At 39.7% G+C, this 16,777-nt stretch overlaps 1 protein-coding gene across 1 annotated transcript; it reads left to right on the plus strand.

Moving 5' to 3' along the window:
* Positions 1-334: 334 nt before the first annotated feature.
* Positions 335-13,211, plus strand: ccni (cyclin I). The gene is made up of 7 exons (XM_026928959.3): positions 335-569; positions 3,163-3,319; positions 4,736-4,870; positions 7,961-8,035; positions 9,594-9,734; positions 10,215-10,445; positions 11,938-13,211. The coding sequence occupies exons 2-7, from the start codon at positions 3,206-3,208 to the stop codon at positions 12,283-12,285; spliced, it is 1,044 nt and encodes a 347-aa protein (XP_026784760.2). The 5' UTR covers positions 335-569; positions 3,163-3,205; the 3' UTR covers positions 12,286-13,211.
* The last annotated feature ends 3,566 nt before the right edge of the window (positions 13,212-16,777 follow it).

Genomic DNA, 16,777 nt, shown 5'->3' on the forward strand with positions numbered 1-16,777 from the left:
AGGCGTTGAAATATATTAACCACATGCTATGAATTTCAGCCTGAAGAACGCTGTTTGTCGGTTGTAGTTTGTGGTTTGTAATTGTTTTGGTGGTTGTGAGGACAGACGCGTTACATAATAGACTTTTAAATGGTGCCTTCGCCAGAGAAAGTAGTTCCAGCGCCATATCTCACTAAATTCCACAGCGATTTTTGTAAAGAATTTAATTGAATTACTATATTATAACAGCACACTGAGTTTTATATCAGTACTTATTGTCAACCATTCTTCATTTTTAATGTTTATAATATATATTTTTGTTACATGAGCTATACGCAGTAAGGAGTGGGCGGGGCGTGTTCTTTCTTTTTCAGTCCCCTCCTCGGAAGTATAGACGCGTTTGTCTATATTCCGTTCGTTTTCTTTTTTTAATCTATGCATTAACCCCCTCTTAATTTCTTCATACAAAATGGAGGCGAAGACGGAATTGTAGACATGCCTCGATTCGACCTGTTCTATTATTTAATCTCAGTTTAATGGACCGGATGATCTCCAAGTCGGACTGCGTTTCCCACAGCCTTGCAGGGGAGGTAACGCAAACCCACCGCTTCTTCTTCTTCTTGTTATTATTATCTGATTTCTCTCTACACACCTCGTCATTTAGCAATAAAAAATCTCTAGTATAGCTAAAAATTCAGATAAATCAAACTACTGTTCGTTGCAACTTATTTTTCTTCACAACTAAGAGAAAATATATCGTTAGCAAAGCAAGTTAGCTTGATTAACCCGAGCCAAGCAGAGTAACAGTGGTGTGTTTTGAGAAAGTGGAATGTTGATGTATCCGGGTTTTAAGCTGTGAGTAATTTAGCTTTAGTGCTAAAGCCAGTGTAGCTGGTTAGCTTAGGGATAGCTCTGGAAATATCGTACATTATATGTCTGTAAACGAGTTGTGACCTTGTCTTGTTGCCCAAAAAAACAATAATAATGGGTATTTGGACGTCACTTCACATGTTGAGCTTATTTCCGTCTTACATAAATCAAACTTATAGTCGATAAGAGTTATGAAAGCTCTCATTTCGTCCATGGAAGCACTTCAGACAGCACTGAGGCACTTACAGCTGTGCTCTGTGGAGGTTTCTGTCACAGGATTACTTTATGGGTCACTAAAGTGTAAAGCAGAGGTTACTGAAATCCTAGACTCAAGTCTGTCAGGACAGTAGCTGACCTGAGACTGTATAATCACACACACACACACACACAAGTAAAAGAGTAAAGAATACATACACCTAAAGTGTACAGTAAAGAATACACACACACACACGCACTGTACAGTAAAGAAAACACACACGCAGTAAAGAATACACACATACTGTACAGTAAAAATATGCACCTATTGTACAGTAAAGAATACACACATGCACTGTACAATAAAGAATACACTCTGTACAGTAAATGGTACGCATGTACACACTGTACAGTTATGAATACGCACATGCGCACTGTACAGTACAGAATACACACACTGTACAGTAAAGAATACACACACACATACTCTGTACAGTAAAGAATACACACACTACGGTAAAGAATACACTGTACATTAAAGAATATGCACGTACACACTGTACAGTAAAGAATACACACACACACTGTACAGTAAAGAATACACTGTACAGTAAAGAATATGCACATACACACTGTACAGTAAAGAATACACACACTGCACAGTAAAGAATACACTGTACAGTAAAGAATACACACACACACTGTACAGTAAAGAATACACACACACACTGTACAGTAAAGAATATTCACATACACACTGTACAGTAAAGAATATGCACATACACACTGTACAGTAAAGAATACACACACACTCTGTACAGTAAAGAATACACTGTACAGTAAAGAATACACACACACTGTACAGTAAAGAATACACACACTGTACAGTAAAGAATATGCACGTACACACTGTACAGTAAAGAATACACACACACACTGTACAGTAAAGAATACACACACACACTGTACAGTAAAGAATATTCACATACACACTGTACAGTAAAGAATATGCACATACACACTGTACAGTAAAGAATACACACACACTCTGTACAGTAAAGAATACACTATACAGTAAAGAATACACACACACTGTACAGTAAAGAATACACACACTGTACAGTAAAGAATATGCACATACACACTGTACAGTAAAGAATACACACACTGTACAGTAAAGAATATGCACATACACACTGTACAGTAAAGAATACACACACTGTACAGTAAAGAATACACACACTGTACAGTAAAGAATATGCACATACACACTGTACAGTAAAGAATACACACACTGTACAGTAAAGAATACACACACTGTACAGTAAAGAATATGCACATACACACTGTACAGTAAAGAATACACACACTGTACAGTAAAGAATACACACACTGTACAGTAAAGAATATGCACGTACACACTGTACAGTAAAGAATACACACGCACACTGTACAGTAAAGAATATGCACATACACACTGTACAGTAAAGAATATGCACATACACACTGTACAGTAAAGAATACACACACACTCTGTACAGTAAAGAATACACTATACAGTAAAGAATACACACACACACTGTACAGTAAATAATACACTGTACAGTAAAGAATACACACATACGCGATGTATGAAGATTGCATTTTACTTGTATAGCTCTTTTAACAATGCATATTTTCACAAAGCAGCTTCACAGAAACCTGCATGTTGATCATGAGATACAACACGAGGAACCTTGAGACTCAGAAGGGAAGCCGTCGTCTTCTGTGTGACACCAGATAGAGCCATTATAAAGCATTATCTTACTTTCAAACTTTACTAAGCAAGTTAAAAGGAAGTTTAGTATGAGCATACTGAGAACAGGAGTCCTGGGATGAGCACAGAACAGTCTTTATGATTACATCAGCAGTTCTTAGGTACAAATCTACAGTATGCAGCTGAGATTATAAGCTGAAGTAAGGGCGAGGCTTGGACACAGTGTGTTTTTGGGATGTGCAATCTTTAGGGTTTCCTGTGTGGTCCCATGCCCAGCAATCCTGATGAGGATGAAGTTTTAATGGCCATGTTTATTGCCTTCTTCACACTAGCACTCTTTACACTCTTTGTGTTTGTTTCAGGTTGCCGTATCCAGTGGGGAGGTAGGCTTTTCCGGGGTTCGTGATGAAGTTTGCCGAACCCACGGAAGGCCAGAAGCTGTCTTTTCTCCTGGAAAAGGCTGCTTCTAGGGAAGCCGCGCTGTGGAGGAGCTATGTGCCTAAGAAACCAGCCAACCAGGTAAACTGATGTGTCTAAACACATATCAAGTGTCAGGTCAAGTCAAGTGAGTGTTTATTGTCATTCTTCTATATAGCTTGTGTACACTGGAACAAAATGTCATTTCTCCAGGACTATGGTGCAGCACAGTAAAGTACCCAAGACTACATAAAGTGCAAATACACAATAGTGTGAGATGAGTGCAGGACAATAAATATACAGGATGCTAAAAATACAGAACATGGGCTGTAAACTATCCGGTAGTGTCACAGCGATATGTTTAGCATGTATACATGTATACAGACTTAGCTTTAACCATGTTTTGCCTACACTTTAGAAGCTACATTTATAGGCTGTATATCTATGTTTGCTCTTTCATGCTGTAAATACAGTAAAGCTTCACACTTTTGCGTTTTTTTTTCACCTTGACACCTTTATTTAATTCTCTTTCACCATCTTATGGCCTTTACCAGTGCTTAATTAGCTCAGTTGGAGTTTGTCAGACGAGGCCTTGAATGGCTGCAGGATCGGGTCAGTATTGCTGTAGTTCCGCAGAAGGGACTTAAACTAGCAGGCGTTGTGATCTGATACAGTTTCCGTTTCAAAACAACAACCATGCAAGATAAATGTAAACAAGAGCAATTCACGATATACTTAAAACATAACATGTATATTTATGTTCATATAACGTTTACAATAACTAGGCTGACTTTGTCGAGCTTCTGTTGCATAGTAATGCCAAGTCATGATAAATCTCACAGGCACAATGTCCACATGCCTCAAGATAAGATGTGTCCTGTGTTACATCAGCAAATGAGATCGGAAACCTTTTCCATCTGATCCAATACTGCTCCAGCATTTTAAGCCAGTATTTTTAATTATTAGATCAGTGCGTCTCTAATGGCTGATGATTGGACCTTACTGTGCTTTGTGGCAATGCATGACATGCTTCCTGCGCTCAGTCATTCATCTTAAGGTAATAGTCTATCCCAGTCAGGGTGGCTGTGGTTTAAACTGCAAACCTGTTTATATTTTTGGAAATCGAACAGACTAAGGTCATTACAGAATATTACGGACGAGTATAAACAAAAAATAACTCCGGGACAGAGCTGGATTGGTCGAGTGTGTCAGCAGGAGAGGAATTAACAAACAGCACATACTTCTAGACTAAGTAGCAAGTTCGTGTGACTTTGTACAGACGCATATTAAGTTTGTTGATTTGCTTTAACTACACTGTTTTGCTGCCATGCTAAAGGGTGTTCCTGTTTCTCTCTTTTTTTATATATATAAAAGGTATATTGTTTACTACACACTTCCCTGGTGCTACCTAGGAACCTAGGAAATGCAAAAACGATGATAAAACCCTGGTGCTGTACAGGGTACAGTCTGAAAACACTTTGTTTAGAGTTACGAAAGAATGAAATTTCTGCTCTGCAGGATACAGATATCTCCCCTGCCCAGCGTGACGAGGCCGTGCGGTGGCTCACTGAAGTGCACCGGTGCTTGAAGCTTTATCCAGAAACACTCTGTTTGGCCATCTCCATACTCGACCGCTTTCTCTCCACCATTAAGGTATACAATCTACTCACACTTTAAACCCAGTGTGCCGCTGGAGTGTGGTTTGTTTTAATGCTAACCTCATTAATTATTAGTTAACTAGCACCTTTCTCAAAGCCAGGCTCCGAAGTTCGTAATTGCAAAAAGGTCACAAAATATCCTAATTAGAAAAAGAAAGTTTCGAAGTTTTTAGTGCAGGAGATAGAAGAGTTCCAAAAGTGTTCTCAGGTCATCCTCGCAGTAACATGTTGCCTTCGAGCCGTGTGTGTGTGTGCGTGTGTGTGTGTGTGTGTGCGTGTTTGTGTGTGCGTGTGTGTGCTGTTAGTGTGTCAGGATTAAACAGAACATGAGGTAAAGTTAAAAGCCGGTTAATATTGTATCTCACTGTCTCATTGTATTTCACTTTGTCTCAGTCTGTCTCACTACCTGGCTCAGTATATTCCATCAATCTCATTCTGCTTGTTTAGTCTACCTCACTGTCCCACAGTCTTAATCTCTCAAGCTCGCACTGTTCCTCTCTGTCCTTTTCCCTCACCCTGTCCAACACTCTCTCTCTCTCGCTTTATCTCTCTGTCTCGTTCAATCTCAAGCCCCTTAACATGTGTTTGTATACAGGAATATAATTGGAATGGTAATCAATAGGAAGGCAAAATAGAAATTGCATCGTGACTCTGGGAAGACTGACCAGGAAGAAACAAAGTGCAATTCCTGATAAGTTATTATAATAATTCCCAGGAAAGGTGTTGACATCTTGATGACATATCCTACAATGTGTTTAAACATGACTCAAAACATTATCATGAACTACGTGAAGGAAAAGTCTGAAGTCAGCAAAAAACAGAAGGGCTTTTTGTGAATATGTACAGTATGTTACACTAAAATACAGTTTAAAAGCTCCAAGTTGACTAAAAGCCTAAACATTACTTGTACAAAGTATGCTCATGGTGTAGAAACTGTCCCTGTTACACTCTCTCACTCTGTGCTCACTCTGTCTTAACGTGAAAAAGAACATTTCAGTCTGGGGATTAGTGTGTTCACATTGATTTGTGTGTTGCTTATATTGATACTTGATAGTCCACACAGTGTGTGTCTCATAAGTGATTAATATTCCACTAATAAAATATTCCACTTGAGGATGTTACAGTTAATTGCAAATTATTCCATTATTTTTGTAGCAGGTTGACGCACTAGCCCACATTGTTTTTCTATTTTTAATCTGAAAGCAACAAGATGCTTTCAGTTTTGCTGTACATACCAACAGTTTCAGTTTTTTATTTAGTTCCGAATGCAAAGTCTGCTTTGCTGCTGTGAATGAATGATAGAAATAGTTATAAGCTTTAGAATAAACTTTACTATTATTTAGTTTCATGTCAGAGTTATGGTGGATTCAGAGCCTACCTCGGGCACACTGGGTGAGAGGAAGAGATGCACCCCGGATGAGATGGCAGTCCATTTATGGGCATCTCACACACACTCATTCACTCCTAAGGGCAATTTATCATAGCCAGTCCCCCCTCTGGCATGTGTTTGGGAGGTGGGAGAAAAAACCGGAGAACCCAGAGGAACTCCACGTGGATATGGTGGAACCATGGATAGAAACTCCACACACACACACACACACACACACACACACACACACACACACAGTCACTCAAGCTCAGGGCCCAGGACCCTCGAACTGTGAGGCGACTGCGCTATCCGCTGCACCACTGCGCCATCTCATTATTATTCCTTCTAGTACTTTGTTGAATCCTTATGATGCATTATTGGCGGTTATAAATATTAGTTATTATTATAGTTCATAGAAGCCTTATGAAGTATCGTTGTCAAATTACAAAGAAAGTATAAACACATCATATTAATTAATATTAAATAAAATAGTGTGTATGTAGGCTTTTATGATATTGAGTCCCTGGCTGCAATTTTTTTTTTAATGGTGAATGAATGATTTAATGGTCCAGAACTAAATAAAAGGAAGGAAAATTAGCATTTCAACCATTTCAGGTTTAAGGAGAGTAGGAAAGGGTGTAATATCGCCAGGTGTGTAGTCAGGAGCTGCTTGCTGGCAGTGGCAATCACGAAAAGTCACCTGGATTATGGATTTTTTTTAGGTGATCCAACAGTAATGCACTGTAAACAAAAACATAACAGTACATTTTCAATATAATCTGACACTTCATTGTAGGCCTAGTTAATGTTTTTAAGGTCAAAAGTCTTTTTTTCTCTTTAGGCTGAAAACTTGTGCTGATTTTGACCATTTTTGGGTGAAATATTTAGTGCCATTTAATGAATATTGTTGCCTGCTGCTGAATGTATACTTAGCTAAGTCGAACACATGTTGAATGTTTTAATTTCATATTAATGAACTCAAAACATTTTCCAGTTACCTTGACAGAAAGAGGATGTTGGTACTTCCACAATATTGGCTATTGTGGCAGCGTAATATTGTGTACAGACAATTAAAATTGTTATATAGAACAAGCCTAGTATATGTATTAATAATTAGTTGTTATTAATAATTAGTACTGTTAATATTATAAGCTTTATGAGTACATGGTTCTTAGACAGTGTTACAAAATTTTACTGTTGTGTTGCTTTCTGTCGTCAGAGGTTAAGAAAACATGGCGTACATTGTGTTGCATGTGTCAGGGTTTCTCTGTATTTCTTCATTCTGCTCAAGAAAGCAGGAAGTAGTATAAAGGAAGTAAACGTAGGTGGTATGCAAGTAAGTCTGCGATGTGGCACTGGTTGTGGTACTTTTTTCAGCATTGCACAACTGAGACTAAATTTCCTAGTGATTATATTCCTTTAGATTATGATATGCCTTGTGACATGATGATTCATACAGAAACACAGCAAAACTCATCTGGAGCATTCCATATTGATCAGCATGATCACACCACACAGTAACACACTTGACTGATTGAACACTGAAGGCGAAATATGCAAATGCACAAACCCTCCAGTCAGTGAAACAGAGTTACAATAAATACGATCGGGTTAACTATGACCTTCAGTAACACAACACAGATGATTGGAATGGACGATGTAATGTAATCATTTGTAATATTGTCTCTCTGTGTCTCTCCCCTGTCTCTCTATCAGGCTCGTCCCAAGTACCTGCGCTGCATTGCTATCACCTGTTTCTTCCTGGCAGCTAAGACAAGTGAAGAGGATGAGGTGAGTTGGAGATCACAAAAAAAAAAAAAGCTTGGATGAGGTGTAAATTATTGGCCTATGCATAAAGAAAAGTAGCGACTGAAACAGGTTTCTTTAAGTTACTAAGGGAATAAATGCCTTTGTCATGTTACGGAGAAACCGAAAAGTGCAAAATCCTCTGTCTCGAAGACTCTCCAATGGTGGAAAACCTACAGACTCTTACAAAGCGCAGAGACCCGAGACTCCTTTCCTAAGTTGCTAATAAATATCTCCTTACAGAAATATTCACCATATTAATAATGAGCTATTTTTGATTTGTGAAATAACATGTTTTTATTTTCAGTCTTAGGTTATTGTGAAGTATCTGTCATACAAGTCTCTGTGAATGAGTTGCTATGATAGAAACAATATTGTATCATACATATACTCTAGTAAGCGAGAAAGTGACAGGCGATCATTCCTAATTTAGGACACAGTAAAGCAACAAATCCAAATTATTGGCGTGGATGATTCCTCAGACCAGTCTCATGGCACACATATCCGACAGTAATTTAATACTCCACTCACAACTTTAGCTCCTACATGAAATTAGATCCTGTTTACTGTTTGATGCACAAAAATGGAAGAAAAATATGTAACATTAAAAACAAATACAAAGCTTGGAGAGAAGTAGCAGAGATCATTGGTTCCTCCGGTGAGTGTACGTTGCTAGTACAGTTAACTTCCTTTGCTAATCTGCCAACGAATCCAAGCACGTCACAAACAAATCAAGCAACTAATTTTCCTACTGACTAGTGTATTATTTTGTGTTTAACTAGTTAACTTTAGAAGCTATACATAGCTATAACTATTTTTATCTGACCTCTGGTGAGCACGTGCCCACAAGAGACTACAAGTGATATGACTGATATGTGATACAAGTGATATGACTACAAGTGACTAGAAGTGATATGAGCGACTTGTCACTCGCTTGCGTGAACATTGGCTTAGAGCAAGCACATTAATATAAACCTATGAATTGCCTTACAGCTGGAACTACTGTCAGAGCTGCTGCTATAGAAAATGTACTTTATTACAATTATAATAATAATTCATAGTATAATATAATATAGTATAATATCCCCAAATCTCTATATATTAATATATATAATCTCTTATATATTAATACTTAGAAGGACATTCCAGGATAATAGAATTCTTTAATATGTTAACTGTAGAACATAATTCACATTGTACTGTACCTTTGTTGCTCTTACATCCTTGAAAGTTTTGTTCAGACAATATCCGTCATGAGCCAAGGAACTGTTATGTTTATGGGTGAAATGGAAATATGCCACAAAGGTAGTGCTATCATATATCCCAACATAGATTTGTATGCGCCACCAGCATATTTTCTCTCAAGAAACCAAACAGCATCTGTGCCTGTGTCCTGCTTTCTCTCTTTTAAATGAAAATTTATATTACATACATTTCAGTACTTTCTTTATACATTTACACACAGCACAAAAAAGAAAGAGATACAGTTATGCAGAAGTGTAATAACTGATGGTTGTGTGTGTCTGTGTGTCTGTGTGTGTAGCGTATCCCTGCTCTCAGAGAGCTGATCAGCAGCAGTGCTTGTGGATGCACTCCTTCAGAGGTGTTGAGGATGGAGAGGATCATTCTGGATAAACTCAGCTGGGACCTGCATGCAGCCACTCCCCTTGATTTCCTGCACATTGTGAGTGTCTCATAAATACGTCCAAAATGACTACAAAACGCCAGTAAATGAAGCACCCAGTTTTATTATAAAAAAAAAAAAAAAAAAAAAAGCGCATGTATGTGTTTGAAACACCAAGTCCACTACCAAGATTTGTTTGTGTTATTAGATATTAATGCATTTACTTAAAACAAATACATTTTCTCTAGCTCTTTGAGAAATCCTCATCTGACAATGAAATGTCAAAACAAATTGTTTATATTATTTGATTTTACACTTTCATCACACCGTGATGAAATACAAGTTGTTTATGTGCTGAAACTCTAATCAGGGCCACTGGTGGGCAGAAGAGAGCTTATCTTTAGGTTCCAGGAGCATCCTGGTGGTGCGGGATGTTACTGCATATTAGTTAAGTTTATCTGCAGGTGATCATGTCTCTCATCACAAGACTGATTATTCTGTTCTCATTAGTTCTGCATCTCTTTGTCTGTCTCTCTGTAGTTCCATGCAATGGTGTTCAGCTGCAAGGCTGTGAGTTCAGGCGTGTTATTGGGTCTGAACCGATCACAGCACCTTGCCCTGCTCACTCAGGAGCTACTGCACTGCCTTTCCCATAATGCACTGCTGCAGGAGCGTGGCTCCATGCTGGCCCTCGCACTCGTCACGCTGCAGCTGGAAAAGCTCTGTCCTGATTGGCTCGCTCTTGCAGCCGACCTGCTGCGCAAAGTTCAGGTAAAGATACATACATGCACTTGTACTAAATGTACTATAACATGTACTAAATAACTGAGTCAGTAGAAGCACTGAGAAGTAAAAAATTATCTGGCACTTTTGTTTGTTATTTTTATTTTTAAAGATATATTCTGCTCTATATTAATCTTTATTCAGGGCATCCATCAATTTAAGGCTTTAATACATATAAAATTATCTTAAATTTGAATATGTATGGCCTTACCTTTTGATACAAACATTCCTAAATAAAAGCCTGAGTGGTTTTTAAACTAACTCTACTGCGTGTATAATGTACAGCCATCCACCACTTTATTAGGAACACCTGCCCATTCTTGCAATTATCTAATCAACCAATCATATGGCAGCAGTGCATTGCATAAAATCATGCAGAAACAGGTCAAGAGCTTCAGTTAATGGTCACATCAAACACCAGAATGGGGAAAAATGTGTTATCTCAGTGACTGAACATGGCATGGGCTGGTCTGAGTATTTCTGAAACGGCTGATATCTTGAGTTTACACAGAATGGTGCAAAACAGGAAAAAACTTCCACTGAGTGGACATTCTGCAGGCAGAAATGCCTTGTTGATGAGGAAAATGGGGTCAGACTGGTTCGAGCTGACAGGAAATAACTCAGATAACCACTCTAGAGCGATGGTGAGCAGAAAAGTGTGTCAGAATGCACAATGTGTCAGACTTTGAGGTGGATGAACTACAATAGCAGAAAACCACACTGGGTTCCACTCCTGTCAGCTAATACAGGAATCTGACGCTGCAGTGGGCAAGGACTCACAAAAACTGATCTGATGGAAGGTTTATAACAGCGTGAATCCATGGACCCAACCTGCCTTGTGTCAACAGTTCAGGCCGGTGGTGGTGGTGTAATGCTGTGGGGAAATTTATTTATTTTTTGGGCACATGCTGGGCCCCATAATACCAGTCAAGCATTGTCTGAATGCCCCAGTCTGTGTTTTATTGTTGACCACATGCATGCCTTTATGGCCACAATTTACTCATCTTATAATGCATACTTTCAGCAAGATCATTGATACGTCATCTCAAACTGGTTCCACGAACATGACGGTGTATTCATGAGTTCAGTGTACTTCAGTGGCCTCCTCAGTCACCAGATCTGAATCCAAAAGAGCACCTTTGGAGTCCTACCCAGTATTAGTATGGTGTTTCTAATAAAGTGGAGAGTAAGTGTATGTTGTTCCACCAGAAGTGGCAAGGCATGTACTTCACACCATGACTACTCTGCACCGCTTTACAATTTATAGTGAATCATTAATGCACGTCAGTGTATGCAGAACATGGCGCAATGATTTATTGCCTCATAATATAGCTCATTTTAGAGGTCGAATATTATTGATTTTAGTCTTTTATCTTTTCAGATCATCAGTTACAGGAAGTAACTCAAACAACCACTCTAGAACCACTCTTTTCAGACTCTTACTGAGCAAGATGTTTATTTCTATTCCTTTTTTCTTCAGATTGACAGCTCCAAGCTGATCGGCTGCCGAGAGCTAGTGGCACGTTGTCTCTCCACACACACGGCATCCCTGCCTCCCAACACTGTGTACGTGTGCCACCCACTGCAAACCCCTCACGACCCTAGCGTGACCTTTCACCCTGTCCTGCCCGCTCTGCCACTGCGCAGGAAGCCCTCGGCCAAGCGCAAGGTGGAGCAGATGGATGTGGACGAATACTTTGATGGCATCAAGCGTCTCTACAACGAGGAGGAGCTAGGAGGAGGAGGAGGAGGGGCTACTTCGGGGTACCAGTCCGTAGAGGGCGGGTCCACGCCGTGCCCCGCTCTTCAGCCTGTTCCTGTCTCCTAACAACGCGCTTGGGGTTGAAATGGGGCCAGACCGCAGTTACGACAGCGTCCCTCAATCCTTTAGAGCAGAACAGAGCTAAAACACACACATGAAATATGCTGCAGTTATTTCATAACCATATGTCTGTCAAGTCTAATCACAAGATCATATTTAAAATGTGAAAAAAGGAGAATATTCACAAAAATGTAGGAGGTACGACTCCCCAACCCACTCATACTAAAATGTCTGTCTCTGTATATCACTGTCATGTCTCACTTATATCTGTGAAAACTTTAAATCTAACTTTGTATTTATCTGTGTTCTCTCCCCTGTACACTGTCCGAGTGCTGTGTTCACCTCATGTGCTTTTCTTCTTTTTTATTTTTTGTCTGAGTGCATGACACTCCTGAATGTTAAATTTGCTAAATTTGGTTAAAGTTATTATTTTATGATGACATGGTTTAAATCATTAGAATTAAGATAATGTTTTAAGAAAATTAATTTCTCTCTCTCTCTCTCTCTCTCTCTCTTTCCCTCTCCCTCCCCTATTCTTTTGTTCTGTCTTGGCTGTTTAGCCTTTCATTTCTCCATGTCTTGGCCATTTAGGTGTGTGGTTGAACAGTGATAATATCCCTATCACTTCTGTTAAAAGAGCATTAACGAGGAATTCATGTGAACACACCATCCAATCACACATGGCACAAGAGACTGTTTTAGTGTTTGTTTGATAAGATAATGTATCTGTAGGATCACTTTAACAAAAAAGGTTGAAAAAAAATATACAAAACCTGTTGAAATGGCACAAAAAAAAAACTTTAGACTATTACCATTCCTTTTCTCTGATAATCTTTCTTGTCTGGCTCTGTTCTTCTCTGGAGGGAGGAGGGATGCCCGCACTCCCGAAACATCACCATAAAGGTTCAAATAAATGGAAACCGTCTACTACACTTTGACAGGCTGGAGTTTTTCTTTGTGTGTGTGCTTTCCAACTCTATATACTTCTGCCCACCTGGTTAGGTGGATTAACTGGTTAACTTTTGCAAACAGCATCATGAATCTGCCCATATTCAAACCTAAAGATTTTAGTTTTAGTTTATAACTGTATTGCTTTACAGTATTTCTTTGCATGTACCTAAGACTTTTGCCCAGTGCTACATATTCGTCCATAGCCTTGTGTTCAGTTCCTGATAGGGGATATATGCGGGTTCCAAGCAGATTGGCACCTCTGAGTCTACTGCAGTCCTATGGGTAATGAGGGGGTAATCCACTAGCCTGACTTTGCTGAAAACCTCTAGGATCTCATGATAAACAAAGGGAATTTCCACTTTTGAGACTTTCGATGGCTTTTGATGGTTGTAGTTGCCACAGTGATACTGGGATGTTCAGTGACACTCGGGTCACCAGCAGATAATCTCCCTCTCAGACCTGATAATGAGAGGAACGAAATTATCTTGTTGGGTGTGGTGCTGACCTTTAACATGATTTCTGAGGTGCAATGGGTGATCGATCTTTCTCCTGTGAGACCCCCATCCATTGCTTGAACTTGTAGAGGTTGCAGGAGAGGTTGAATCTTTATGTAGAACTGTTTGATGAAGTCCTGGTCAATAAAATTCCAGGCATCATGCCCAGCAGCGCTGCAATGATAGAAGAGGTACATTCTACGGCCAAAAGTTTGTGTACACTTGACCATAACACCTATATGTGCTTTTTGAACATCCCATTCCGGATTTAGTTGTTTTTGCTCTTATAATAACTTCCACTCTTCTGGGGAGACTTTTTTGTTAGATTTTGGAACATGGCTGTGGGGATTTACCCATTCAGCCACAAGAGCATTAGTGAGGTCAGGCACTGATGTCAGGCGAGGAGGTCTAGGGGCCAGTTAATTCATCCCAAAGGTGTTTAGTGGGGTTGAAGTCAGAGCTCTGTGCAGGTCACTCAGTTTCTTCCACTCCAACTTTTGGCAGACTATGTCTTTATGGACCTCTCTTTGTGCACAGGGGGCACTGTAATGCTGGAACATGTTTGGACACCTTAGTTCCAGTGAAGGGAAATTGTAATGCTACAGCATACAAAGACAACCTATACAATTGTGTGCTTCCACACAACTTCCACTAGGCTGCGCTGCATCAGCCCTGTGAGGCAGAGAGGAGCTGATCTCCAAGCTCCTTGGCCTCTGGTGAACAAACACATGTTGAAAGAACGTGATGAACTGGTCGTAGGATGAAATCATCTCACCTCCTTTTGGCCATGCTGAGTAACCCAGGTGAGAGCTTTGTCTATCAGCAGATTGATGAACTGAGCCAATTTCTTTCATTCAAAAGTTCCCTCCAGACTGAAATACAGGGAGAATTGCAGGCCCTTACATTTTCCTGAATCTCCAGCATGCTTTTCTGGTCAGGCTATGAGAGCTGGAGCCTGATGAATGGGCATAGAAGGGGGTGTGTCAGTGGTGGTAGCAAGGTGCTGGGGTCTGTTTTGGCCACATTGAGATGATGTTGCCTGTCACATTCCTCATGGAAAATTTCCCGCAGACCACCAGAGTGCACCCTCACTCACATTTTTGAACGTCTTCTTCTTTTATCTCTAATCACTTCCTGTGTTTGTGTACATCTGGGCTGTGTCTGAAATCGCGTACTCTGACAGTACGTCCTGCATTCCATTCAGAAGCAACTGTTCGGCCATTGATACAGTACATACTGATCAGTATATGTGTGTAGTATGAATACAATCTGGACATACTACAATCGCCATGTTGGCATTGTCATAATAACCACAAAAAAAGAAGGGGTGGGGGGGTGTGGGGGGGGGGCTGCCAGATTAGAGCAACTGTTTTTTTTCTTCTTTAAACCTTCAACAAGTTAACAATTTACGCAGGTGTTGTTAAACAAGTAGGGTTTAACCACAAGGAACAAGGAACAAAGTTTAATACCTATAGCACTTACACTTAAAAAGAGCCCAAGCGCTGCTTTCTGCCATTTTTGATTCATTTTTGATTGACAGCTCTTCCGCGCCAGTCCCATTGCCTTATGGGATAGCACAGTGTCCACTGGTTCCATACTGCAGAATCTCGGTGGAAGCAGTAGGTCATCTGGGAATTTCTCACCTACTGTTTTATGAATAATGAGAACTCAGACATACTACTCCTTTGCCATACTGCTTTTCGCCTACTGTATAGTAGTGTAGTAGGGTTATTCGGACGCAGCCCTGCTTTATGTTGTTTTCCCCTGATTAGTTACCCTATATAAGTTCTGTGTTTTCCCTCCTTAGTTGCTGAGTATTACTGTTATGTTGTGTTTGTATTGTGAGTAGCTTGTATTTATGTTGAGTTTGCCTTGCCTTGCCTTGCGTTGGTCTAGTTCTAGTTTGTTATAGTTTTTCTAGTTTTTGTTTCTTTTCCTGCCTTTTGGTTGTTTATTAGTTGCTTGTTTAGTGAAGACTGCACTTGCACCCGTCATCTTGGATTTGTTACAATAAACTAACACATGGAGCATGATACAAGACGCACAATGCAGCAAGAGGAGAAAATATTATGATTTTGTGCATGCTCCCTGACTGAAACAAGGGAACAGAATTTTCTGGAACATTGGCAAAGTCTGTATGGTACTTCACCGATTGAAATATGAATGAGGTGTCAAGTAATGCTCAACACAGTAGTTGTATTGTGTACGTCTCTAACTTCAGTAGAAAGAGTGTATTATCTTATTGGTAAGGATTTTATGAGAAAAAAGCCAGGCCAATCATAATACACTGATGTAAGAATTCCACTGTCTCTGCAATCTAATAATATTTACATGCTTTCATTTTCTCTCCATGCCAAACGCATGGAGTAGTCAAATTTCATAACTAACCTATCAACTATATTTGATTTATTTATTGTCATGCTGGAAGGTGAAATTTTTCTTCTTCTTCAGCTATCTAACAGAGGCTTGCAGGATTTGTGCCAAAATAGATTTGTAGATCTAGGTATTTGGAGCTATCCATGATTCCTGCTATCTTGATTAGATTCCCAATCCCAGCTGAAGAAAAGCAGCCCCATAACATGATGCTGCCACCACCATGCTTCACTGTGGGTATGGTGTTCTTAAGCTGTCTTACTTTGCACCCAACATATCTTTTAGAATCATGCCCAAAAAGTTCTACCTTGGTCTCTCCAGACTGTAACATATTTTGCCACATGATTTAATTGGTCTTGGATTTTTGTGTGTGTGTGTGTGTGTGTGTGTATGGGAGAGAGAAAGGGCTTCTGTCTAGTCACCCTACCCCACAGCCCAGACATGTGAAGAATACGAGAGATTGTTGTCACATGCAGGGAGTGACCAGTATTTGCCAGATATTCCTGCATCTCCTTTAATGTTGCCGTAGTTCTTGGTATGGTTCTTAATGTGGTACCCCCATTTTCTCCACTTGTTGATGATGGCCTTCATGGTGTTCCATTTTACATCTAATGTTTTGGAAATTCTTTGTAGCCCTCTCCTGATTGATACCTTTCAACAATAAGATCCTGTACATGCTT

The sequence above is a fragment of the Pangasianodon hypophthalmus genome, chromosome 15 (assembly GCF_027358585.1).
Source record: "Pangasianodon hypophthalmus isolate fPanHyp1 chromosome 15, fPanHyp1.pri, whole genome shotgun sequence".
NCBI lineage: Eukaryota > Metazoa > Chordata > Actinopteri > Siluriformes > Pangasiidae > Pangasianodon > Pangasianodon hypophthalmus.